Genomic DNA, 27,343 nt, shown 5'->3' on the forward strand with positions numbered 1-27,343 from the left:
GTTCGTTTTTGCAGAGATCCAAAAGGAGACTGCCTTGGGGTGCTACAGTAATATATTTTCAGCATCTCCTATATTTACTGCTGTATTTTCTTTTTCCAGTTCACCAACCAGAGTAATGATCTTTCTCACAGTGCAATTAAGGACTACATGTATGCCAAAAGGGCCCACAGTAAAACTTAGTAGAAGAAAATAAATACCAGAGCAAGAAATGACCAAACTTAGATTTTCTTAGCATAAGATTTTTTTTTATATATATATATATATATGGAACAAAACTGCAGTTTCAATAAAGAAACAGAAAAACAGGAAATAACCTGGAAAATGCAAACATTTCCTCAAAAGGCACTAGTTATCCCAACTGCTACATGTAACCGATCCGTACATTCAGTGAAATACTCAGACAGTCTCAATCAATGCACTGAACACAGAGGTTGAAGAAAATTGCTAAGCATATTTTTAACAGATCCTCTCCATCCGGGGAAAGCCAGGTCTCAGTTACCATTCTGGGCTTCACTTGCGTCCGTATCACGTTGCTTAGGGAAGAGGAAAGGAGGAACAAAATCAGAACAAAACATTTCATTGTACAGATTGCATACTATCGTTTGTAGAACTAGTGTCAGATTTTGACCTTAACGAGCTATTTGAGACACTTGTTAGTAAAAACAGCTGGTCTGCCTATAAGCGTAAAGTACTTCTTCACTGTCAATTTGAACACAATACTCCTTGTAAGTAACAATGCAGGTTTCACATCCACATCGTTGCGTTAGCAAGCACAGGAGCACCCATGAGGGCACGCTGCTTCTACATGTTGTGCATGTCAATGACTGGAATTACTCAAACTACACTATCAGTACCCCCCAATTAAAATAAATGGGAGACTTAGTAAATTGAGCTCTACGCAATCTATACCACTGTAAGTATTCTGTATCAGACACCAGGCGTCGACTTTATTGTCCATCAAGTGCCTTTACGCACTGCTGTATCTCCTCCCTGTGACAAGAGCAGCTGCTACAAGGATGTATCATCCTAGTGCTGGCAGTATCAACAATTCACTTGTAACTCTGTTATTAAAAATACCTGATTCCGTTTCTTAAATTCAACCACTTGGAAGAAGACGTACTCCAGAATATGTTTGGCATCCCGCTTCTCCTCTGGGAGCTTACTTGTTACTCCTAGGATATCACCACACTTTTGTATATAAAACTCCAGGTCATCATCAGTACCTAAACAAGCATCGCAAGCAAAGAGGCAGGTGAGCATCACACATCTGTACCAGCAGGGCAAAAACGTACTGCCAATCTCCATTCATTTCTGGCATCCTGGGGATACAAACAGGTTCACAGAACTAGTCATCATGTATTCCTGCAGCCAGTACGTTCTCATCTGGTCAGTACTAGACACTGAACTGCTGACTTCAAAAGCCATTCCCCAGAAGAATAGAAAGGGAGGCCAGCAAGTCTCTAAAATAACAGCAGGCTTACAAATCAAAGCCCATTTGGAAGAGGAAAAGACAGGGAGAGGAAGAGGAAGATATGCTGCTGCTAACCGATGTGTCGAGCTGTAAGTCACGAACCAGCTTCCAACACTCAAAGCATACTTGGCCCAGGATTACAAAAGTGCATTTCCATAAATTACGACCAGGTTAAACACCTATTTTCTTACAAAAACTTGCATATACACGTGTGAAAAAAATCAGTCTGCTCTGCTTACATTTGTTTGTAATCTCTGCAAGACGAGCTTTCTCAGAGGAAAATATTTCATCCAAGTCAAACAGCTCCAGAGGAGGAGGAGGCAAGTCTCTGAAAATAGGTGGAAAAACCTGGAAGAGAATTGAGAGAGCGTGTTTTATTGACAATTATTTTCCTTATACTTCAAAAATCTCCAAGGCAACAGTTTTAGACTGCACTTCAATAAACCTTTTATTGAATCAGAAGCAACTCCAAAGCCCAGAGTACAAACGTACATCCTTTTAAAAATCTCACGTGTGGTTTGCAAAAATAACTCAATATTTCAAGAGTTTAGTCTCCAGAATGCCAGAATTATCTCCTAGAACAACTACAGATGCTATATTTGCAGTTTGTTCTTACTTTTGTTCCAAGACATCCAGGTGATTCCATTTAGTACTGAGATAGTCGAGGTACTAAACAGACCATAACAACTCGCCTTGAAGCATTTCTCTGCTAATTTGGATGAGGGTATTTTCTTTTTCATGCAGTCACCACATGTGCCACAACTGTGACTCTGCATTTAACAGGGCTGACAAGTGCTTAAAAGAGCACTCTATTTCTAAATGAACCTGTTTTTAAAGAGCACTGCAAGAGATATTACTTCCAGTTGACCCCTGCAACTAGCTGTAAGGTATCACAGTCACATTTCTTCAGTGGTCAAACCAAAGCACAAGCCACAGTGCCAGAGCTCAGACATAAAACTAAGTGTGACACCACTGAAGCTCACGGTGTTGGTGCCAGTCCAAATCTCTGCAAGTAAAAGTTTGGCCAGCCCTTGCTGTAGAAGACCAACACTTTATTTTCTTCTTCCCCCGAAAATGCAGAAGGTCAGAGAACAGCGGAACTGACTGGCTCCCCCCCAGCAGTACAATTCTATTGATCACAACACCACTATTTTCTGAAACACCACTTTCTGTTTCCACAGCAAAAGCAAAAACCCAAAGCCCTACAGGGCCAGGAGCAGCTACACAAGTGATTATACATGCAAGGCATTCGTAGAGATTTAGAGAGTTTCTGTACCGTACCAGATGCCACACTTCCAAGTTCTGCTGACTAAAATTACAAGTGTAAAAAAGCTACTTCTTAGGAGTCAAATATGTGGCAAGATCAGTATTCCTCTCCCTTTTCTTTCTTGAAAGAAACGCAGAAACAACACACAGTGTGTCCATATGAAACAAAAACCCTCCAGGTCCCGTGTCAGCAAGAATACTTACAGCTGGCTGCAAGGGAGGCAGTGGAATCTCAAGTTGAGGCTCAATGAGTCGGAGAGGTTCGTGCTTCACATTCAACTCTTCGTAAGCTCTGCAGTAAGCACAAACCAAACCAAACCAAAACAAAACAAAAACCCAAAGTATGAGGAAAGAAATAACACAATTTGTGCTTGCGTGCATTAAGGACTATAGAAGTGAATTTTCCACAAAGACACAAAGGTCAACATTTTGCAGAAAGGAACGGCACAAAAAAAATGGACGCCCATTGTTCAAAGGAACCCAGAGCACTACATATGAGTGAGAGCTGACTTTGAAAGCAAGCAAACTGAAGTTATGGCACAGCAGACAATGACAGATGGACATGTAGAATGACAAAACAGAAGGAAGTCACAGCTCTCCATTATTCAAACAACTTTTGAAGGGATGGACGCACAAAGGAAAAAGCGATCCAGTCCAAAAGGAGCTGACTGGGGATTTCAGCAGTTCTTCAGAGAGTTCCTAACAAAAGCCATTTAAAAAATTATTTGCTATGGGATCAGAAGGGACATTCCAGTACGAATTCACATCTAGGGAAAATAGAAAAAACACAGAGTAAGAAGGAGATGTCCATCAAGCAGTGGAGTTTCACGAAGTCTGTGCCAAGCCTGCTATCATTCAACATGTTCTTACACGATCTGAGTAGCATAAGTTAGATGGGGCAAAGCTGCTAGCGATAGAAAAGTGATGAAACCAAGCAGCAGATAAATCTTCAGGCAGAGAATTTGCTGGGAAATGCAAAGATGAAAAAAACAGAGCTTCAGTAAATGCCAAGTAATAATACATGAATGGAAAAACAACCAGCTCTCAGACAGTATCTCCTCTTATCCCTCCAGAAAGTACCCAACATCACTGCATGCAGTTCTACAAAAAGTACCAGTTCCTTGAGGCAACAACTGATAGAAGAAGTAAAAAAGAATGTCAGAAACTACGGCAAAATTCATATCAAAGAGAAAACCTGTGAAACCAGAAAAAGAAACAAACCTGCAGAACAAGAAAAGACCCCACTATCACCCTAAGAGCTCTGGTATATCCATAGTCAGAATGCGGTACGCAGTTCAGGTTCTTCTGCTAAGTGGTCACAATAAGCACAAAATAAGCAGAAAATGGAGAAAGAAAAAGAAAAAGAATGTAGCACAGGAAGAAATGAATGAGTTCAGAGCTGCTGACTTGAGAACTGCAGGGAGGGCGGTTGTGTCCAGCTCATACAGGGACGTATCAAACAGCTGTGTGAAGTCTCTTGGGCTCTCATCTCCTCCTTGCAGACAGACCCGCGGTTGCTCAGACAGTGCAGCTATATTTGGGAGCAAGGTATAGTCTGAAATCTGAACACACACACAGACACGCACATTATTAAGAAGACCAAACCAATTACAGTCTCTTACTAGTTTACACCTCCCCTAACGCCATCCAGAAATAATTACCCCATTCTCCACCAGGCACGACCCCTTGCAGTGCAGCTTACACCAGAAAACTGCAGACTCCATTCTTAGCTGCACCCTGTTCACAGCTGCACAGACGCTGTATCTGAATTTGTCAGTTCTTGTTAAAATCAAGAGACAGCTTAACACTCAACCATGCAGGACTCTTTCTTTTCGTACACACAGTCTACAATTTTGTCATGTGTATTTCTGAATAAAAATAATATCTGCATATGCAGATATAAAAAAAAAAATAACCACAACTAAAATTGATACAAAGGCTGATGTTTAACCAGAAAAACAAAATGTGTCTTTGCTTCACACATTTCTCTTGACTGAAGGCTCAAAGCTGAAGCACAAACTTGTTAAGTTTGAACAGCAAAAAAATCTCCAACAGCCAAACTGGGAAAGGTCTTTCACAGCCAGCTTCAGGAATAAGCACCAACCCCAGACTGAAATAGATATATTTTTTTATTCGCCATTTTCTCTCCTAGTCTGTCTAGGAATTCTTCACCTTCTATCCAAAATAAAGGGTCTGTAACAACAACAACAGCAGCATTCATCTGGCTGTTAGCTATTCTGCACTAAGTCACGGTTTGGCAAAACCAGCACTGCTGGACCCCTCTGTTATTTACTGCCTTCTGAAGGATCTCTCTTACCTCAGGGTCTACCATGTCCACCTGGTTTAAACGAATATCTGATGTTGTGAGCCACTGCAAAAGCACATCCTGGAAAAGGGGAGAACTTTATTAAAATCAGGAAGGCCCAAGTTCATTCATATTAAATCTAATAACGCACAGCAAAAAAAGAAGTAAAGTGGGTAATAAATCAAAGAAAATCTAGAGAGAAAAGACAAACTTGGATTTTTATTTGCTCATGGAAGCAGTGATTCAGAACAAGAAGCACACCCTGTGTGAGATGTGTGCTTTCAGGAAAACCCTCTTCTTACAAATAAGGGCGCTACGCACTACACTTGGACAGCACACTACAACCCATCAGGAGCCACATATACAAAGGTTTATTATTAATCACGAACCAAAAATCAAGCACTCAAGAAGCTAAGAAGTAACAGACCACAAAAGTCCGACTGATCAATTTTAATAACAACGAGTGCTCAACAGGAGTAGGAAACGCTTCTCAGAGTCCTGAAGCATAAGCAATACGCTGTACTGTTACAAACTCCTTTCTGCTGGTTGTGCTGTGACAAAGCCTCCAGGATGTTAGCTGTTAGCAATGGGTGAGACTCACACCGCATCACTTTCACAGCTTTCTTGGCCAAGAGGAAGCTATTCAGCTCAAACTCCTTTATAACCCCGTGAAATACACACACTTTTTCACTTACCATGATCTTACCATTTTCTTCTTTATCTAAGTATTGATCGCTGAACATGTGGCAAGATCCCAGTGCTGCCATCTTTCCACCTTGGCTCTATTGAGAAGGAGCACAATATTAAAAAAAAACATTCCTAGTTGCAGTTTTGGAGGCAATTGTTAACGGCATCCAATTGCAAAGCAATTGAAACAAATGAGAAATGTTGGAATAAGCATCAAAGGCAGTTTCAAACATGGAAAGCTCACAAGAGCGCAGCATTCTTTATAAGAGCACATGCTCTGCAGGCTCATAAATTCAGTACAATACTGATCTTTTTGAACATTAGAAAGACAAAAAATCCCGTATCGTCAACAATAGCTGCACTTGTGTTCTTTTGGCAGTAAAAAGAACACTTCTATTGATGAAGCAAAAAAATAAGTTCAAAAAATGGAAACCTAAAGGACAGCAACATGCATGCATGTCAGCACAGCACGTGAGTACATCAGCCAACAGAAGAGTTTGATAACTTCATTGCTTCTAATATGAAATGCAAAATATTCAGGCTCCTTTATTTCTCTTCAGCCAAATCGAACGTGCATAAAAAGGCATCCAGGAAACAACTTTGGTGTTCTTCTCTATCCAGATTACCCCTCCTGCCCTCCACGAGGGCACACATAAGAAACAGGAAGCTTTCAACAGACCCAGACACCACGTGTGCTTCCTGCACCAGCTGTGGAGCTCAAGGCATAACACAGCCATACAGACTGCTGCAATGGCACTGAAGATACTCAGAGCTCCAGTCTGCCTAACAAACTGCTGATATTCTCCACATTTTGCAAACAAAGCTCAACTTGAATTCTAAATGTTTGATTCCAAACAGAGTAACCAGACAGCATCCCCTGCTCTTACTTTCCACTCCTTCAATTTTGGTTGCTGTTCTTTACCGCATCTCCTCTTTGCTTCAATAGATCCTGTTTTCCTTCTGGCACCTTGCTCTGCTCTGCCTGAGAAAGAAGCTCTGTCTCCCGCTTCATCTTCTATCTTTTTTTTTACAGTTTCTGCAAGCTAGACAGGAAAAATGACGCCATCTATTTGAATTCACACGGCAGTGTTACGATGCAGGAACAACTACCCGGCTGACATGGCACTGTTTCCATCTCAGTGACCAAGCCATGCAGAAGATCTCTGGGAGGTACAAAGAAGTTACATGGATGGCACTTGGAGCGCCGTGTATTTGCTGCATTTCTCAGAGGAAAACACACTTCTCTGCACCCACGAGGTGAAGCCCGCGGAACTTCACGCAAACAAGCACGCTCCTGAAATGAGAACACTAACCAGCAAGCCTTTGATCCCAGCGAGGCTTTACGTCACTTTGGCAAACATGTCACAAGAAGACATCTCTGCATTAATGCAAACAATTGCAAGATTATCGTGGGTGCGAGATTAGACATCAGTCTACAGGTCCATTGGATTTACGTGCACATCCTGTGTCGGGGGAAGGGATTTTATTGTATCTTATTCCAACAGTTGCACACAAAATGCAGCAGTAAGTGCACGGGTAAGTTCACTCACACTGCTGTGTTGTCTTTGATTTACGGGGTGCGTTTCAGACAAATGTGGGGAATGAAGACAGACATCGTCAGTAAAAAATAAAGAAAAATTTCCTTCCTAAGGTACAAAAAAAAACCAACCCACAAGAGTGTTAGCAAGTTATACACACAGTAAAGAGCATGGTAATGTTCACTACCAATACTAATTCCTTATACCCATCCACTACTAGTAGTTTCCTCTTTTTTAATGAACGAGAAAGCTGCACAGATAACAGACATCTACCAGCTCTGAGCTGATGGTCCTCTTTCTTCATCCACTATTAACTAAGTAACAGTCTCATTAAATGCTCAAATTACGTGGCTTGCTTCATGCAGAATCGTACCTCGTGCTGATAGAACGCAAGAATAGGTCTCTTGAGGGGGAAGCAGACAGATCCGGTTGACAGAACAGCCACTGCTGGTTTCATCACATTTAGTGTGGCACCAAATGGATACACAAAAGTGAGAGCTCTGCAGAAAATACAGACTCCTTAAGTGCCTGCATGCATCACATAGGCTCGTCTCATCTATAAAACAGACTATCTGCCTAAGCTGAGAAGTTTAACCGTGCGCTGATGGTGGAATGCCAAGAGCCCTGTTTGAGAAACTCAGATCACCATAATGACGTTACTTTCTAGGAGGTGTTTCCTGGCTCACAATGTGTCTGGGTAAAAAGGAAAAACAAGAAAAGATTTCTGTTTGCACACTCATGTACCTGAGAGAAGAGCAGGCAAACTTAATCAGACAAATAAACACGTTAAACGTTCTTACGCTCATCATCTTCCTTGTCATCATCCACACATTTACTGTACTAGTCTATGAACTAGCAGCAAGAAAAAATAAAAACACTTGAAGTTATTTGTGGAAAAGCTGCATTATTCTCAATGTCTCTTCACTCCTCGGCAGAATAAAGCAGCACAGACAGACAGGAAGTTCAACACTGCAACACATCTACCTGATCCTCAGCTAAAACTCTTTGGAAAGAAACAGGGTTCCTCTTCTCCACAGCTAGAGCGCTCACTAACCAGAGCTCATGCCTACTCATGTTGAATCAAACTCAAATACAGAGAGAAGGGGGGGGGGGGGGGGGGGGGAAATATCTGGTCAAGAAAGTAATAATTCCCCTCAAAAATCTATCTATCATTCCTGCTCTTTACTTGCTATCAAGAGTCACTGAACAGCCTTCTTTCCAGATAAAGCCTTGGGAAGCAAGAAGCTAACTGACATACATACGTTAGAAAAGCTCAACATAAATTGCTAAATAAATTCCTGCCCACGGAGGCTAAAGCTTTTCACACCAGCTGCCCCAAAGGAAAACACTTACTGTGAGTCAAGCCCGCTCCCATCTTCACCTGTTGTCTCAAGCCCTCTTTTTCTTGCAGCTTCACTGATTCCCCTACAGCAAATTGAAAGCAAAGCCTACTGAAAACACTACGGGCTAAAAGAGTTAATTGTAAAGATGCACATAGCCAAAATACCTACCTATTCAAAACTCCATCAGAGATCAGTGCTTCTTTTGGATGGTAGTACTTGTAATACACATTTCGTACAACAGCATCTCGGATAAAAAAAATGAAATAAGAGGAAATCTGTGCCTTAACTGATCACTACGCTAAACGTAGCAATGTAAATGAGTTTAGCTCTGGGCTCCCTTGAATGTTTCTTTCTAACACTGCAAAGCTGGCACGTGGCCCCCAGAAAAGTTCCTGCCAGTCTTCACTGTTGCTTCCTTCTGGACATAAAGATTTAGACCAGCACTGTATTTGCAAAATAAAACTAGGAAAAACGACCACATGTCTTCTGCGTGTTCTTAGACTAAAAAAAAGAAAAGTTAAAAGAATTCTTATCAAAGTTTTTAATACATCTCCTAAAGCGTGATGATGACCAATAGCACTGACGCACAAAAAAACAGAGAGCAAAAAAAAGGAACACAAAAAATACCAGGCTAAATGCCATCAAAGAGCCTACAAACATTTCCTGTACGCTGAGGCACACAGTTTATTTACACTTGGGCAGTGCAAAAGCTAACGGATTGCACGTTACTGGTCTCCTCCAAGAAAGTGCCACAGCTGCTTCAGGTGAGGTACGGGGATGGCCAAATTGTTACCAAGCTGCTGTGCCTGTGGAAAGCCCTCGGTGTGCCTCAGTATTACACTATAGAGCACATACAGACATCAAGAGAAACACATCCTGAAAAGATCCAAGGGCACATTTTGTGTGCAGGACCTGCAGAGCTCATACCCTACAGACTGAACTGCTCTTAGCTTTCCTAGGAAATGGAAGAATAAAAGGTGTCAGTGAGCCCCACTACCGTTATTGAAAACGATCCCGTATTCTTCTAACAGAACGTTAATGTTTGTGCCAGATCTGGACTCGCCGCCTTCACTGAGCATCACCAGGATGGCTCCACCATCCTCCAGGAATTTCTTCAGAACCGAAAACTAAAAGACAACCAGCATCCAGAAAAAAATCGTAAGTGAAAGAAGGCAACAGCAAGACTGCAAGAATCGCAGAATGGCCTGGGCTGCAAAGGAGCACAGCGCTCATCCAGTCCCAACGCCCTGCCGTGTGCAGGTCACCACCCACCAGACCAGGCTGCCCAGAGCCACATCCAGCCTGGCCTTGAATGCCTCCAGGGATGGGGCATCCACAGCCTCCTTGGGCAACCTGTGCCAGGGCCTCACCACCCTCTGAATGAAAAGCTTCCTCCTAATATCCAACCTAAACCTCGTCTGTCTCAGTTTAAAACCATTCCCCCTTGTCCTATCACCATCCACCCTCATAAACAGCCATTCTCCCTCCTGTTTACGTGCTCCCTTCAAGTATCGGAAGAAGCTACACTGAGATGATTCTGACAACCTGCAGTGAGTTTGATGCTACGAGAAAAGCATTCAAATCTCAAGCTGTGTAAATACACGCAAAGCAGTAACGTCCAAAATCATCTACGCTGTTATCTTCTATGTTGTTTTAAGATTTGCTTAATGCACAGCCCATGTGCAAACAGGTATGGTTTTAAGTTGCGGGAGGGAAGATTTAGGTTGGATGCCAGAGGGAAGTTCTTTACAAATGATGGTGAGGTGCTGGAACAGCTGCCCAGAGAGGCTGTGGATGCCCCGTCCCTGGAGGTGTTGGAGGCTGGATGGGCAGCCTGGGCTGGTAGTAAGTGTGGAGGTTGGTGGCCCTGCCTGCGGCCGGGGGGTTGAGCTTCGTGATCCCTGAGGTCCCTTCCAGCCCTGGCCATTCTGTGACTCTGTGATTCTTACCTCAGCAGCGCTGAACTTTTCTCTTGGACCAGCTGTTATCCACAGTTTCACTCCGAGGAGCTTCTCAGACGTGATCTCACCTCTTAAGCTACAAACAGACAACAAAAAGACACGGCATTCTTGCCCGGAACCACAATATTACTAAGAACTGACAAATAAACGTTAAGCAAATCACTCCAGTCGCTTCAACCCCTTCGTTTCGGTTTACAGTTCACAACCTATCGAACACAAAGCACCGCCAGCGAGGCCCCGCGGCGCAGCCACAACCCGGACCTCACGGAGAGCAAAATCCGTGCAAACGAAGGCCCTTCCTTCTGCGCCCCCGACACCCCGAGCCGGGCAGCCGAGCTGCGCAGCACCGCCAGGACGGGGAGAGCAGCGGCCCGGCCCTCACCTCAGGATCTCCCAGTTCGCTCGGAGCCTCTTACGCCAGGCTTTGTAGCCGCTGGCGGGAGTGAAGGCTTCCCCTTTGGAAGCGTTGAAGGCGATGGCGTTCCGCGGGCACTCCGCCATACCGCACGCAACGGCTCGCGGTCGCCCGGTAACGCACCGCCCGCGCATGCGCAGCAGCCCGCGGTGTGCTGCATCTCCCAGGAAACGCTGCGGCTGGGATCGTACCGACGGCCGCCGGTAGGGGGCGCTGCGCCGTACAACCACCCCCCGTGGTGACAGACGCGGGAGAGCACAGCGGGGCGTTGACCTACCGACAGCCGCCGGCAGGGGGCGCTGCGCCGTCCAGCCACCCCCACCCCCGGCGACACAGAGGCGGGAGCGCACAGCGGTGCGTTGCGCTTTAATTGAAACCGCGTGGTGGTTGCGGCGCTGCTGCACGTACAAGAGAAACGTTCCCGTACGAGCTTCCTCAGCGCGAACAGCAGAACAGCACTCGCCCCCTTTTTCCTCCTCCCAGCAGCGGTCAGAAAAGGACTCGAGGAAAGAAAGGGGGGAAGCGGTGCTCAAGCAGTACACCGGCATTTAAATTAAGGCAGAACAAAGATCGTGCGCACATCGCGACAGGCGTCGCCAGAGCAACGCGGGCAGCGGAAGGCTTCTGTTGCTGCTGAGGAGCAGCCCTTAGGAGAGCACAGGATCCGCAGCCCTGCCAGCAGCGACTGACAGCTGCTGAGCCCAGCACGAGGCTGCTCTTTCCTCCCACCAGCAGCGCTCCCTCCCTCCACCGAGGCAGCTCTGCTTCTTCAGCGGCGTCCGTTGACCTCCTCATTTCTGCTCTGAAGTACTGAAATCCAACGAGCACCTCCAGGCAGGAGCAGGGGAACGCCTGCAGCTACGAGCTTTTTTATTGGCCCTGGGCAAAGGCTTGCTGAACTGCCCTGCTTGAACTCCAGCCTCGCTCCTGGGATCAGACTGTCCTTTTCCCAGCCATTCAGGTGAGCGCATCCTACTTCAAAAGGAAGAAGCCCACGATCTTCCCACTGCTGTGCTGTGAAGTCTCCCTTCGTTACAAGGCAGCATTAGCTCCACACCATAGAAATGACCTGTTCCAGAGATGTGGCTGTGATGTGAGTGATGGTACATATATCTTAGTCGTAAATACAACCACGGTGAATACAACCCTACCACACAGTACTGAGATAATTATTAGTGTCTCACTTTCCTTGCTACAGGAACACACACGTAGAGGCAAATCCACCAAACAGCACAAATGAAGAGCTCCGTTCCATCCCAGCCAGTTAGTGTATTAGTCCCCTGGTTTAGACCATGGGAAAGTGACATTACTATTCCTTTCAAAAACTGAAACGAGAAAAGCCACAGCAATAACAGCAAACATAAAATTGCATTCAGTTAAAACCTGGCTTCTCAAAGCCTTTATAAAATCTAGAAGTCCTCTTCAGCTGGCGCATAAGAAAATCCTAAAAAAGCATCTGAGGCACTGGAGCTGCTGGCTGCTAAGTCAGGTGTGTGGGTGATGGAGGCAGAGATCGCTTCCTGGGTGAACTCTGGGTCGAAGTGCCGCAGATCAGCTGGGCCAGCCTAAAGGGGCAGAGGGACGCATCATGTTGGGCAAGCAGACCCCAAGCAACGGGCGAGAAAGAGCATCAGGTGACCTTGCAGGAGTTAAACCTCCTCTCCCTGACCGCAAGGGAATGTAGTTCTTCTTCTCTTCAGGGCAGGTACCCAGGACTTGAGCATGGACAGTTAAAGTCCCAGTGCCCCACATGATGTTATGATGTGGAATACCGACAGCCAAAAATCACAAAACCATGACATCCATCCCTTATCACCACCCTTGCAGTGTGTAACCTGCACTTCAGCATCCCTCGCTATCAGTGAGGGACGCCTGGGGAAGAGCCTTTGACCTTGCAGCCTCAATTCCTTGTGGGCCGCCATAAGGCAGACCCCAAATTAAATACCCACTTACCACATTAGGGTTGAACGGAGGGGTAATCCTCTTGTGGTACAAGTCATCCCAGTTTATTGGGCTGAAGAATACGTGGTTCTTTATCTCGAGCTGCATGGAAAGGGGGAGGAGATGTCAGTTGCCTGCTAACGCTTCTCTCTCAGCACCTGCCAGCTAGTTTCATAGCTGTAAGCCATTGAAACAAGACTTGGAGCTGCCACATGAACCCTACGTGGACACGTAGCAAGTCCTTAATCCACGAGGGCCACAGTCCTGTAATACCTTGAAGGGATGAGATGACACCATTGCAGGTATTCTAGCTTGCCACCACATCTTGAATCATAGCGTTTCCCTTCAGGAATGAGTCAACCCCATCTACCTCTTTTAGGGAACTGGAAAGACCTACCTACGTGGAAAGCCTTTCCCAAGGCAGTGCTGTTACCATCAACATATATAAAGCTCATCATAGGAAGCCTTCTTATCCATCCTCCCTCCTAATCATAAGAGAGGCCACCTACAAAGTCTGTTTTGGCACCCAGCCTCCTCTTCCGGTCCTTGTGGAGAAGTCCATGGAGGATATCACAGGCTGCCACAGTCTTGCTTCCTTGGATCTGGAGTTGCTTGTGGAGAATGTTGTCATACATTTGAGACACATCCCGGCTATAAAAGGGAGGCTAATTTGAAAGAGAAGAGAAGCAGCCTGTCAAGTATAAGCTATGGTAAGGAACCACACATCATTGGCCAAGATGTGTCCCACAGTGAGAAGTTAAGGGCAACCTTAACTCTGCTCAAAGGGTTAAGGGCATGATTGAATCCTGCATTCAGTTACCTGCCTCAGTTGCCCATACCAAGTGCCATAGGAACATGAGGTTGACATCACTTCACACATTTGGAAAATAAGTTCTCCACTAAATAAAATGTCTTCTAAACTTACCAGTCCAAAAAGCATCTCATAGAGGACAGCTCCAAGGCACCACCAGTCTACTGTCCTGTCATACGGCTGCTTCTTTAGCACCTCAGGAGCTAAGTACTGGAAGAGTCAGAAGTAGATACTGTAGTCCACTCATACAGGAAGGGGTTCACCTTTGTAAGTATACAAACCTGGCTGCAGCTCAAGTTCAGCAAATTCATTCGGAGGAACACAGCGGCACCTTCAAATAGGCTTACAAGGATTCTCCGTTTGCCAGAGACACCCACCAACACCCAACTCCCCACAGAAAAAAAATCGCTTTCCTGGGCTACAGAGTGCTTTCTTCCTAGAAGCAGTTTGTGCAGGGATTGGCCACCCACCGAGAAAACCAGCAAACCTGCCCCACCCTGACGTATTATACTTCTAACAGACTCTTGTCATTTTGAGGTGGTTGCAGTTTCCGTACCCAGTAGGTCTATCCAAAGCAATGAAACTACTCAGAGCCCAGGTGCAACAGGGAAGCATTCATGTGGCCTGCAGGACAAGCAGCACATCAAGTCTGCTCTCACATATGACCATTTCCATGTTATCAGGCTCCCTGTATCAACGAGGCTCTCCCCCTCAGCTCATAGCAGAGCTGCAACACGGGCCATACCTCAGGAGTGCCGCAGAACGTAGAGGTAGTCTCTTCTTCCTCCATTCCTTCCTTGCAGAGTCCAAAATCTGTCAACACCACATGTCCCTGACAAAAAGAATTTCAGCCTGGCCCACTCTCTCATGAGAAACAGCAGGATTGCCAAGCCTTGGCCACCACATTTAACCCAATCTATGTTCTAGTGTCCCACTGGTCACTTGTTTTCCTTTCCCTCACCTTCTGGGTGTCCTATCATGCAAGTAGGAAGACTATGGAGAAAATAAGTAAGTATAGACATTTTCTAAAGTTTCGCTACAGCTGCACCACTGTGATGACATCCAACACTTCTGTGCCTCAGCACTGCCTTATCCCAAAGCCAGGTGGCACAGTGTCACCACCAGAGTAGCAGTGACTTACTCTTAGCACTCAAGTCCCTCCCCCCAAGCCAGGTCCCAGCTCTTGGGACCAAGCAGAGTGTTTTGCATGCGGAGTTCTGCAGAGTGTGTGCTTGCTCCCTCTTGCAAGACCTGGACAGAAACTCAGTGGTAGATAGATGCAAAAATCCACGCGATGGGATGAGCCACGGCTTGTCAAACTATAGCTCTCTGGTTACGATGCCAATGCTTTGGAAAGGCAGCACAAGAGGTGCATATACCTGGCAATCCAGGAGGATGTTCTCAGGTTTTAAATCCCTGCAAGGCAAAAAACTTTCTGAGCAGATCAGGATTTTCTAAATATCTGGCCTAAACAGCAACAGCATCAAGCGAAAGGAGGAGCTAACAAGACTTCATAAGCCAACTCACCAAGACCTTTTCAAAGTGCAAACTCCCATTGCTCTTGGGCATTAAAATATACATGTTAATGTAGAACTGCTCTCATGCAGGGTCAGATATTAATTTTCATTTCACTGTGCACGATTTGTCACAGAAATTCTTATTCCCTTAGTAAGGTCTATCCTAAATCTTGGTATGCAACTAGAGTCTTGTCCCCACTACTGGGCTGGGGGTGTTTATTGCCCAGCAGGTCCCTCACGCTGCCGAATGCCACTATGCTTCACACAGACCTAAAAACCTCCTTTCCCTCCCCAGCCCTGCACCCAGCTGGCTGGTGGATCCATCGCCCCTGCTCTCCCCAGCATGGACGTGTACCTTACCTATAGATGATGTTCAAGGAATGCAGGTAACCAATTGCACTAGCAACCTCTGCAGCATAGAATCTTGCACGGGGCTCACGGAAACAACGCTCTCTTTGCAAGTGGAAGAAGAGCTGAGACAGAGACAAGAGGATTCATGGCCACTCTAAAAGCAGAAAGTTATCTTCTGGCCCACAAGCCAGCTACTCAAGGGAAAGCTGAGTTATAGCAAGAGGCACACAAACAGCACCAAATAAGCCCAAACCAAGTAGCCTTATTTCACTACCTAAGCACCTTCCCAGGAACTGTTGCATTTGTCTTCCTCATAGCAGTCCTGCACCTAAGAAGTCATTGCCCCAAACCTGGCTATTAGACTGGCTGATCTAGTTAAGCTTCCTTGCTAGCTCTAGCTCATGAGCCAGTTATAGGTGTACACATAGTATGGTCACAAAACAGTGCTAACCTAAAAATCCCACGCGAGTCAGAACTCTGTGCAAACAAGACATCGGTGTTAATAGCACCTCCCAGCCTGTTTCAGGTAGCACTGAAAGGCACAGCTGTAGAGAGAGCAGCTGTTACAGTTCAGAAAAAGAAGCCTGGCATACTGCAGTAGCATCACATCAGCTCTAGTCTGGGACTGAGAGCTGGCACGAGCGAGTTTTCCATGAAGTTCACCAACACTGGAATTTCTCATGCTCTCCATGGGATTTTAAAGCGTCCCTAACTTTTTTCTCAGCCTACTTGTCTTGATAACCAGCTGGCACAGGTCATCCTCAGCAATATTTTCACTTATAAGTGAGATGCTTGCCAGCCCCTCCCAGCTGCTCTTTCCAACAAAGTAATGTTATGCTTCAACATCGTTATCTCCTGACAAGAAAGTTTCCGGCAATAAAACAGAATGGCTGGGAAGAACTAAACAGAAGATTTAAAGTTTGTACTCACCTCTCCTCCATTTACATAATCAAGCACAAAGTAAAGCTTCTCCGAGGTCTGGAAGGAGTAGTGGAGGCCCACAAGGAAGGGGTGCTTGACATTTTTCAGAAGCACGTTGCGTTCTGCCATGATGTGGTTTTGCTATAAAAAAGCAGGAAAGGAGACAGCTGTCCAGGACGGTCTGCTCTACAGACTCCCTGTTGTTCTGAATCCATGAGGAATCCGAGAACCCTACGGATCATATCCAGCCCCAGAGATGAAAGTACTCCCCCCTCTCTAACTTGCTTCATCGCACAGATAAATCCATGCTTACTGCGTGCATTGTTGACGTGAACACTCACTTCAGCCACCAGATGGTTCAATTGCATTACCAGGATTGCTTAGATACCAATCACCACTGTGTGTGTATGCATGGCCGAGGAGAGCAGACATACCTCCTTTTTCTTTAGGATGGTTTTCTTATGCAAGACTTTCACAGCATAAAAAGTCCCATCACACTTGCGTTTGGCCAGGAGAACCTGCAACAGAATCATGTCATAGCTTTGAGTCCCTCCCTCCTTCCCCACTAGCTGGGCTTTTGGAAGTGATTACACAGCTTTGGAGGGTCAGGTACAAAGTTTTTAAAACCTGGCTCCAGCCTACTCTCTTCCCCCACCCAGGGGTTGCAAGTTGCCAGAAAAAGACACTCAGCATCTCCAAGTATCTTACACATTGGACAGAAAGTGGTAACAGAACATTTAGAGGCAGTCCTGTTTCAAGTTCATCACTGACATCTCACGAAGCACAGCTTTGCCTAGGCACCTTCTGCTAATTGAAGCCACCTGAGGCTCCATTACAATCATTCTTTTCAGTCAAGCGCTGCTCATCACCACCTTGAGCATGAAACACCCCACTTCTTCCTAGAGCGGCTGGGGGGGAGCTCAAAGTAAGAACGGACTGTGGAAACCACTCTCGAGTCCCATCCTGTCTCAGTCCCCCTCCAAACATGGCCAAGATCCTCAGGAGAGGTACAAGCAAAGGACAAATTCCTTCAGTTAGGGCATCTCTAAAAAGCTACGGCACACCAGCGAAAGCCTACTTACTTTTCCAAAGCTTCCTTTGCCAATAACCTTCAGGAAGTCAAAGTCTGTTGGCTTGGCACTGTTGAGCAAGAATGAAAGAAGTTAAAGTTTCTAGAAGAAAAACATGCAACAGCAGCACCTTTATCAAAGCAATCATCCTTCTGGGAGCTGAAGCATTTGTGAAAGTGACTGAAGGACACAAGACAGGTGGCCCTGCCAGCCAGCAGTCAGCAAGCAGGGGATTCAAACTACATGTCAGTGCACTGAGCAAAGGGCAAGGAGCCTCTCAGGAAGCCACCTTCTGAGGTAGCTTACCCTCCTTTGTAGAGTGAAAAATCAGTTTGGAAGCCAGTAGTAATGGGGAAAATTTCACCCTATTATCCATCAGAAGAGGGAGATGTGATTAGAGGCTGCAGGGGACGTGGACAGAGGATGATCATGGAACAGGAATGAGCTGTAGCTGAGCATCTTGAAACCTGATGCACAGTGTTAAAAGCTAAGTGATGTAGCTGTTAAATCTTTTGCAGATACCACCCTTGCAGGACACAGGGAGTGCCTGCTTCCCCCTGCCAGATCTCTTCACAGAAAGCTCCACACCCTACCTGGCTTCTGCAGGGAGCTTACTTTGGGTTAGCAGAAGGTCCAAGGTTGATGTTGTCAGTTGGTGTTGTAGGCTAGAGAGGAGAACAGCAGTTTTAGTCACAAGAACATGCTGCAGTTTGTGTTTTCCTGTCCTTTAACACAGCACCCCTTATCTTTAATAGGCATTTCAGTGAGATACGTATGAGATTGGTAAACTAAATGATGGAGAAAGGGAAGATTTATGCACTGTGGCAATATCATGCCCAAGCTGGAGGCGACCTTAAGCATAGTAGCACTGCAGGTGTGGCCTCCTTCTTCCCAGTGAGAAATTCACTACATACACATCAGACAAATACATCGCCCTCATCTCATTCTCACAGACTCTGGGGACATTATGCTTTACTCAAAAAGACTACAAGAAGGCTTCTTCCTCTTTTTTCCACCAGTATCACCCCCAGGGAAAGGGCAGAACTGGATCTGCCAGCAGGCTAACCCAGGCAATCCCTCGCCTTTCTCCTATGGTAACTTTCCCCTCTCCATCCCCATGGTAGGCATTGCCAGCTCCAAGCTGGGATCTCACCTGGGCACTGCTGTCTGGGGTCCGGGAACGATCCATTAAAATAGCAACTCGTTCAGCACTGGGGAAGAGAGCAAGGGAGCAGTGAAAACCAAATCCAATAGAAGCAGCTTCCTACCATTTACCGACCAGGTGTGATCATGCCTCCATCACAGAACATCAGCTGAGGTTCCCAGCTAACTCCTTAGAGGAGTGAGTGTGGTGGGAAGCAGGACAGTAGTGGCACATCAAACATACCAACAGGAGATGGAGGGGGGAGAGAAGCTTCACAGGTGCACAAGGAGTTTGAAAGATTACAGACTTCCTAAATACCATGGCTGGCCTTCAGTTTGGGATGGCAGCAACCGGTCAGGGCATCGATACACGGAGACCAGCAGAGCCTCAGGCACCCACCCCACTGCACAGGGATGCCACAGCCCCCAGCCCTGCAGTGCAGCCAGGTGAAGCTCCTTGGTGCCCTGGTTGGCTTAGACCTGTCCTGCTTGAGCATTGCTGGGTCCTGCCACAACAGCAGTTCCCATTAGCTTAAAGGGCTCTGCAAAAGTCAGGATTAAAGGGATGATAACAGGAAGGGGGACAAAACCAAAATCTGTTCCTTCTCCCTTGCTTCAGAAAGCGTTATTCCCCCCTTCTCTCCCCTCCCCTAAGGCTCTGAATCCCAGGCAGAGCAGCTCTGAACATTCCTCCCTCCCCACTCTCCCACCCTCTCTCTGCCTCACCCCATGCACAAAGGAGTGCTGAAGCCCCCACCAGCAACCCCCAAAATCTCACCTGTCAGCAGTGCCCCTCTCCGCCCCATACACAGACCCATGGTCACCCCACACCCAGCAGGGCAGCGCAGGGCTGGAGCTGCAGGGTGGCAGCAGGCACTGGCGGCCATCCCTGGGACAGCCCACATCCGGCCAGTGCCAGCCAGTGCCATCCACCACCAGCATCACCAGGCTGAGCTTTTAAAGGGCTCCCGGACTCAGTGGGTTCCATACTCACTATGAGCAGAGCCTGGAGCCGGATGCCTTGATGGTTTGTTCTATCCTCTCACGGCCGTGCTTGATGAATTCTACAAGGGAAGTTGGAGCACGGAGCAGATCAGCAGGCAGTGCAATCACAGGCACAGAGGCATGTTTGTTCTTCACTGACCTTGCTCCTCTCCCCACAGCCGCCTTCCTCCCCTCCCACCCACATACCAAAATAACCAGGAAATTATAGGAACCAGGACAGCTCCCTCCCAACCCACCTGGAGCCCTCAAGAGCTCCCAGGACGGGGACAGAAGCCCCAAAGCAGGTGCTCCCCTCCTCCAGGGCAGAGCAGGACCAGGGCTCCCGCAGCACCACCAAGCCCCTGCCAGCTATTCTGACCCCCGGAGGGATGAGCAATGCTCACAAGGTTGCTGCTGTGCTGAGACACATCACACACTTGGCACACGTACGGCCACTTTCATTCAGGGCTCTGCAAGTAACGATGGGCCTGAACGAGACCTTTCAGGGCCCGCAGGAGGTGAGCCAGAGCCTCAGCCAAGGGAATGAAGCCAGCGTCAGGATCCCCACCCAGGAGCAGCTGCCAGTACCCATCATCATCACCATCACCTCTGCCCTGGAGGAAGAGCAGAGCTCTGAGCACACTGCACATGGGGTGGCCTCAGGAGCTCAACCTGAGCATGGGAGTTCTCTGTTTGCTCAGCAGCAGATAACAGAAAAATTCTAAGGCTCATTCTCACCCTCTGGACAGATTAAAAACATCCACACGTGTACTTCCTCCCCTCTCTTAAAAACAAGTGCTTTTGTGGACACAAGCAAGCTGTAACACCAGAATAGTTCTACCATGGCCAAAGCAGTGGCTGCCAGAAAACACCTCCCCAAGCAAGAGGCTAGTAGGATGACACATTCTGGGAGGAAACAAGCCCAAGCCAAACTGTAGAGCCCATTCACATTACAACAGGAAATGCAAATACCCAAAGCAAACCCCATGAGGCATTTGGCAGCACCTCACCATGCAGTGAATACAGCAGCCCTGCAGCACACGCCAGAAGGGGCAGCACCCGGGCAGCTTGAGCCTGCTCCTTCCCACCGGGCACAGTCCTCGTTTCCCTGTTTGCCTCCCCAGCCCACTGAGGTTTGCTGAAGGTCACCTGAGTCATTTACTGTCTGCCCCACATGCTGGCAGACAGACTGGGATAGTGCAGGCAGCTGAGCCCTGACCCAAAGCTGGGGATAGGGTCAGTGCGGGTGACTGGGGAGCACGTGAGCAAAGCACAGAAATAACATCCATATAGCAGTACCTGCAGGAAACATGGGACATTGGGTAGGAAAGGCTGGGAGCTGCAGCAAGGCACAGCAGCGCTGCTGAACAAAGGCAGGCAGTTCCACAGGGACATGCATGTACTTCCACCCCCTCTCCCCACCCCACACCCCCATGCCCCACTCTGCTCTGCTGTTCCTCCGCTGCCAGTGGAGATGTTCAACAAGTCCCCGCTGACCACAGGCAGCACTCCATCAGGTGCATGCTCTCTGAGGCAGGAATCTCTCTGCACTGAGGCACCATGCACAGCACTAGGCAATGTCCATCCCCACGCACAGCACTAGGCAATGTCCATCCCCATCCTATTCCACTTCTGTTCAGACCCAGAGCCACTTCCACCATCAGCCTGAACTCACCTGCAAAGCCTGGCCAGCTCCTGATTGCTCAGTGGCTTAGAGCCCAATAGGCTTTTCCTTATTGCTAACAAACCCCTCTCCCCCGAAAGCACAGAGATTTCCCGCTGCACACATACGCAGAGCAACAGAATCAGAACTAGGTCAGGGAAGCACACAGGAGCTCCGGGTTATCCATGCCTGGCTGCATCACTCCCTGCACACACGGGGCAGTAGGGATGCTCCAGGCACAGGGCCATGGAGCATCACCAAGTCCTGAAGAGTTCTGTGGCACAGTGACTTACTGCACGCCGGGAGCACAAACCATGCACACCGTAGCCCTCCCCAGCTAGCATCACACCCAGCACCGAGCTGCTACTTACAGGAGCACTCGCTGCAGTGCAGTCTCTCCCCAGAAGCATCCCTCAGTAACACTCCTAGCACACAGCAGCAGCTCCCTCTTCCTACAGCAACTCTGCCAGCGGTGACCCACATTCCCATGCCAGCCCAGCATTATTTGCTACAAACACATTACCGATGCAACGCATACCTTGCGGAGAGGCAACCTCATGGACGCGTCATGTGCGGCTGCCTCCCCCCCTCCTCCTGATGTCAGCACTCTCAGCGCTGCTTCATACCTAACCCAGATTGCAAACCCACTCCCATGCTGGGAACGCAAGGCAGGATGGCCAGCGGGGCTTTGGAAGGAGCACAGGACTTAGAAGGAGCCACCAGGGCAGCCCACAGCTCCCATCCTGCACACAGCATGGGGGGATGTCCCAGTTTCAGCACAGAGCAGGAGCACAGGTGGTGGGAAGGACTTCTGCAGGCACAGTGTTCTGCTGGCAAGGAAACATTCAGCTTCCCTCTGCTACAGATCTGAAAGATAGCTGCAGGCCAGCACTGCTTCCACACTCATTAGAAGCCAGAGGAAGGTGAGAAGACAGAGGAGGAAGAAGGCTTTAAGGGCTCCTTCACTTGTGGAAGTGCTCTGAGCTGTCCCTCAGAGCTCCTCACCCAGTTATCTCCTGGGGATCCCATCTCTGATGCCTACACAGCACTGCAGAGTGGGAAGGTACAAGCTGAGCAGTCCCAGCTCCAGCTGGAGCCTACAGACAGCAGCCCTCAGGGTTCTAGAGAGAAAGCTGTGCGCAAGCCTGGAAAAACAGCAGGTGGCTGAAGCCGCAGCGCTTTGCAAAGATGAAGACAAAAAAGCTTAAAACTAAAAAAAAAAAAAACCTGCAAAAACAGACAACAAAACATCAGCCACACACCTGGGAGCACATTGCCCAGCATAGGCTGTGCTGGGAGGCACAGGAAGCATTGTGCAGGAGGTGAGCATGCAGTCCCCTCACTCCCCATCCTTGCCCCAGCCCAGCCCACCCCCAGCAGCTCTGTAGCCCCAGGGGCCTCATCCCCACACCCCAGCAGGGAGCAGCAGGGCTGCCTGCAGCATAGCATGGAGCTCATGGGCACCCTCCTTGCTCTGAGTGCCACTGGTACACTGCAGCCCTATAGAGCCAGAAAGCTCATCAGCAGCTAGCATGACCAGGCACCTGCCAGATATAGTCAGGGGCTGGAGCCCAGCTGAGGGTGATGGGCTGTGGGCTGCTGGGGTTCTGTTAGGTGCTTTAGAGCAATATTTTGCTTGTTTTAGTCAGCTGGGCATTTGGTCATGTGGTTGGGAGGAAGGTTAGAAGTGCTTGAGCCTAGAAGTTCCTTACAGAGTGCTCCTCCTGCCAGTGGTGTGTGGTTAAATGCAAATATGGACACGTGGAGAAGGAGAACCAGAGACAAAGCTCTGAGCAAAAGCAGATATTGCAGAAGGGCTGGTGTCTTCTCTCTCTCATCATTAAAAATAAAAGAGTCTCCTTCGGCTTCTGTTGTCATTTCCTATAACATCTCCTGACTGTGCCTGCAGCAGGAGCGGAACCCACCCAGCAGCAGCTCTGCCTGGTGGTGTGCACTGCCATGGGGGCTGTGGGTGCTGCAGTGCCAGCAGTGGGTGCTGCAGTGCCAGTGATGGAGGGAGCCCCAAGCTCTATGTCAGGGCTGTGCTCGCTGCTGCAGTGTGTGTGATGGGAGCAGTGCTTGGGCTGTTCCCTCCCAGCCCTCATGCTTGCTCCCACAACTGCCCTTCTCTCCCAGCCCAGAGCCTTTTCCCACCCATTACCCTTTGTCTTCCCCAGGGCGCTGGAGGAAGGCTCCATCCAGGTTTGGGCATCAGGGCAGCCGGCCCTGGGTGTCCTTAGGCAATCCCTGTGTGAAGGCAAAGAGCACATGGTGAAAGGAGGGATGATTGTGGGTGGCTGTGCTGGAGGGCACATGTGTCATATGGGCACACGTCCCTGTAGGGCCACACACCTTGTGCACCAGACACACAGACAGAACCCTTCATCCCCCACACGTTGTGTCCCCCATGGTGCGGGTGGGAACTGGCACTGAAACTCAGCTCTTAAATCGTTAACCCTTGATGCAATTAAACACTGGCCAACAGAGCTCCATGGCAGTGAAGCAGCAGGACATTGCCATGTGGCTGCTGGTCCCACTGTGACAGCGTGCCGGGCTCCTCAGCCCTGCCAGTGTCACCTCCCAGCCCTGGGGATGGGACACAGACAGGGACATCAGCCCCATGGAGGGGGCATCACCCCAAGCTGGCTGTCCCCATGTGCCCTGGGGGGATAGCAGTCACAGAGGTCCCCCTGGTGCGGGTTAGCCTGGTTTCCTAAACAGAAGAAATGAATTCCAGGTGCTGCCAGCATCACTGTCTGGGGAGCAGGGGATCACTGCCCTGGTGCCATGCAGCTTCCATCCAGGAAGGACCTCCTGCCCCATCGCGTGTTTACGCTCTGTTTTGAATTGTTTCAAGCAGCTATTGCGTAGGGAATGTGTGTGGTTAAGATAGGGCATGTTATCTTCATCTCCCTATCAGGCAATATCCATACCCATAATCATAAATTTGTCACTTGCAGAGGAAGCGCGCAGTGCCAAGCAGCTGGGATTACAGGGAAGGGCTCTGATAAGGGGAAAACAAACACTTCTGCAGAAAGCACTGTGTCAGTCTCCTTCAGACAGCAGTGAAAGGTGACCCCAGCACTCGAGGTGTCAGCAGGGGCTCTTTGGGACTGGGTTATCAGTGCTGCAGGAGGGATGAGGTGGGACAGAGTCAAGTGGGACAGGGATAGGAAAATCTTTAAAAGATCTGAGCCCATTTCTTCATCTAAGAGGATTCAACAAAGGCTGAACAGACTGTACATGGACAGTGCGGTTCTCTAAAATCCTAGAGCAGTGCAGGACTGGCCCTGAGGACAAGGGCAGAGCAGCAGTTCTGCACCGGATCGAGCAGGGCTCAGCAGCATGGTGACGGCTCTGTGAGCTGCCCCCAGAGCCTTGCTGTGCTGCCCTCATTAAGGGCACTCACGTCCCATGAGCAGCCCCTCCCAGTGCCCAAGAGAGGCTGTCCCCTTGCAGAGATGTGAATGCAGCCACCTTGAGCTCCATGAGATCAAAACTTCATCTTTGGTGCACATTAAATGCAAGAAACCTTGTCACCTCCTGCCGTATTTCCAAGGGTGAGGATGCTGTTTCTCTCCTCCCTGGAGCTGTTGTGATTCCTGGGAAATAGCCTGATTTCAGGTTGGATATTAGTAAACATTTCTTCTCCAAAAGAGTGGTGATGCAGTGATACAGCTGCCCAGGGAGGTGGTGAGGTCGCCATCCCTGGAGATGTTCAAGAAATGTGGGAATGTGGCACTGAGGGACGTGGTCAGTGGGCATGGTGGGGTGGGATGGGGTTGGACTTGATGATCTCAGTCTTTTGCAACCTTAATCATAAAATCACAGAATCATGAACTATTTGGGTAGAAAGGGGTCTTCGAGCCCATTGCATTCCAACTTCGCCTATGGATTGGCTGCCCCCATCAGAACAGGGTGCTCAGGGTCCCACCCAGCCTGGTCTTGGGCACCTCCAGGGATGGGGCACCCAATCTTCTCTGGGCAGCACTGCCAAGGCCTCTGAGTAAAGAATTTCTTCCTAACATCTGACATGAATTTCCCCTCTTTTAGTTTAAGTATCCCTATGATTTTATGATTCAGGATACCTGAGCACCCCTGCTCCCAACTGCCTCTCCTGCACCCCCGTCCTATGCCCACCAACTCACCCGGCAGTGAGGGATGAGCCCTCCACAAAAAAACCTCTGTGATTGTCCCAAGCTGGCTCAGCCCTCAGGAGAAGAAGGGAAAGTTGTGGAGAAAGCAATGCCTTTACCTGCAGCAGCGTGGGGCAGCAGTCCTGCAGCAGCAGCAGAGGCAGTGCTCCCCTCCTACCTGCCCTGGGCTTTTGTTCCAGTGATTCAGTCTGAAGGTCGAAAGAGAAGTCAAAAGGAGTGGCCTGTGGTAGGAGTAAATGATTAGCAAAGGACGGAAAGAGGTGGGTGGGAGAGGAAAATCTCTCAGTGGGGCAACCAGAGGACAGCTTGGCTCCAGAAAAGAGCAGAGGGTGAGAGCAGGAGTCACTGCTGCTCACCAGGGCACACAGCTCCCGATCCAAAATGCAGGGCAGTCTGCAGGTCTGAGGCACAAGTGCTGTGCTCGGCTGTGGGCTCCTGACTACGGGAAAGACAATGAGACCCTGGAACCTGTTCAGAAAAAGGCAAGGAAGCTGAGGAAGGTCTGGAGCACAACGGGGTCTTGTGGGGAGTGGAGGCTGAGGGAACTGGGATGGTTCGGTTTGGAGAAGAGGAGGCTGAGGGGAGACCTTATTGCTGTCTGCAACTCCCTGAAAGGAGGTTGTGGCGAGGTGGGGGTCAGCCTCTGCTCCCAGGGCTTCAAAGACACAGAGCAATAAGGAAACCTGTTCCCCCCCTGCTGCAGATAAGGCCTTTGTGCCATTCATTTTTGGAATGAGAAGGTCTGGAGGATGCTGCAGCACATGACCAGAAGCTACATATCTGCAGTCAGAAGCCATGGAGATCATCCTTTTCCATCCTTTTCTTCCATTTCTGCTACTATTCTGGGCTTTGTTTTGCTCAGCCCGTTGCATCTCTTGCTGAAAGGCTGCACATTCCCAGCAGAGCCGAATCCATGTGCTGTCACTACTGCTAGCACAGCACTGAGATGTGTGCTGGGCAGGTGGGGGCTGCCTGCACCACAGTACCACCACAGGGGCTCCACCACGGCCACAGCCATGCTGAGAGGACAGAGCCTGGGCTCGCTCTGTGAGCTGCTCATGCATTACCCGACAGAAGCACAGAGGGAAGCGCTTGAGCAGAACTGACAGCAAGACAAAGCCCAGGGGGGCTCCCAGAATAATACAGCACTTCCCGCAGCTTACGTCAGCTTGTGCCCCTAGCAGCAGCCCCTTGGCCCCTAACAAATACAAAACAAAGGGCTGTGTTGGCCCATGAACATCCAAGGACAGAGCACAGTGCGATCCCAACGGGGAATGCAGTGAGAGAAGGGCCCTGGAGCTGCAGGGTGCAAAGCAGATGTGAAGCACAGTGGCGATGCGGCAGCACCCAGCCCTCCTGCCAAGGCTGTCCCAGTGCTGGGCACAACCCATGGGAAGGGAGTTGAGCTCAGCTCAAGCCAGGGCTCCTCCAAGTCCCATATTTCAGTTTGTTCCCCCTTCCCTACCTTTGGTTGTAAGGGATTTGGGGACTGGCCCCCTCCCCTTCCCCTTCCAACACCCACAAACCTGGTGCCCAACCCTGCCCCTGCCCAGCCCAACGAAGCAGTCCAGCTCCTCAGATATGTTTTCTCTTTATTGTTTGATATATTTATGTACCACATTATATGTTAAAGATAGACTTTTTTTTTTCTGATATACATTTTTCATCTTATTTACCACAATGACACCACACATACATTGGAAACAGCTCCACGGATCTGGTAGATTGCACAGAATGAGTTTTGTCTTGGTTTTGTTCCTGCATCCTGAACGACGTCAAATCCAACAATATATATTTTT

The 27,343-nt window shown here is 48.6% G+C and overlaps 2 protein-coding genes across 2 annotated transcripts; both read right to left on the reverse strand.

Annotated features, from left to right (window-relative positions):
* Positions 1-491: 491 nt before the first annotated feature.
* LOC306952564 (intraflagellar transport protein 52 homolog) lies at positions 492-11,072 on the reverse strand (the record flags this gene model as incomplete). Its single annotated transcript, XM_079543279.1, has 13 exons — positions 492-533; positions 1,078-1,223; positions 1,711-1,819; positions 2,942-3,029; positions 4,145-4,299; positions 5,055-5,123; positions 5,738-5,824; positions 7,641-7,767; positions 8,621-8,692; positions 8,779-8,854; positions 9,608-9,737; positions 10,560-10,647; positions 10,954-11,072. The coding sequence occupies 13 exons, from the start codon at positions 11,070-11,072 to the stop codon at positions 492-494; spliced, it is 1,308 nt and encodes a 435-aa protein (XP_079399405.1).
* Positions 11,073-12,395: 1,323 nt separating this feature from the next.
* Positions 12,396-23,585, reverse strand: LOC306952751 (serine/threonine-protein kinase Sgk2-like; the record flags this gene model as incomplete). Its single annotated transcript, XM_079543504.1, has 14 exons — positions 12,396-12,551; positions 12,940-13,029; positions 13,437-13,592; positions 13,853-13,948; positions 14,484-14,570; positions 15,118-15,154; positions 15,616-15,728; positions 16,537-16,668; positions 16,962-17,045; positions 17,610-17,667; positions 18,213-18,262; positions 18,751-18,808; positions 19,735-19,804; positions 23,549-23,585. The coding sequence occupies 14 exons, from the start codon at positions 23,583-23,585 to the stop codon at positions 12,396-12,398; spliced, it is 1,224 nt and encodes a 407-aa protein (XP_079399630.1).
* Positions 23,586-27,343: the final 3,758 nt, after the last annotated feature.

This window comes from Tetrao urogallus, assembly GCF_951394365.1.
Source record: "Tetrao urogallus genome assembly, chromosome: 16".
NCBI classification, from domain to species: Eukaryota; Metazoa; Chordata; class Aves; order Galliformes; family Phasianidae; genus Tetrao; species Tetrao urogallus.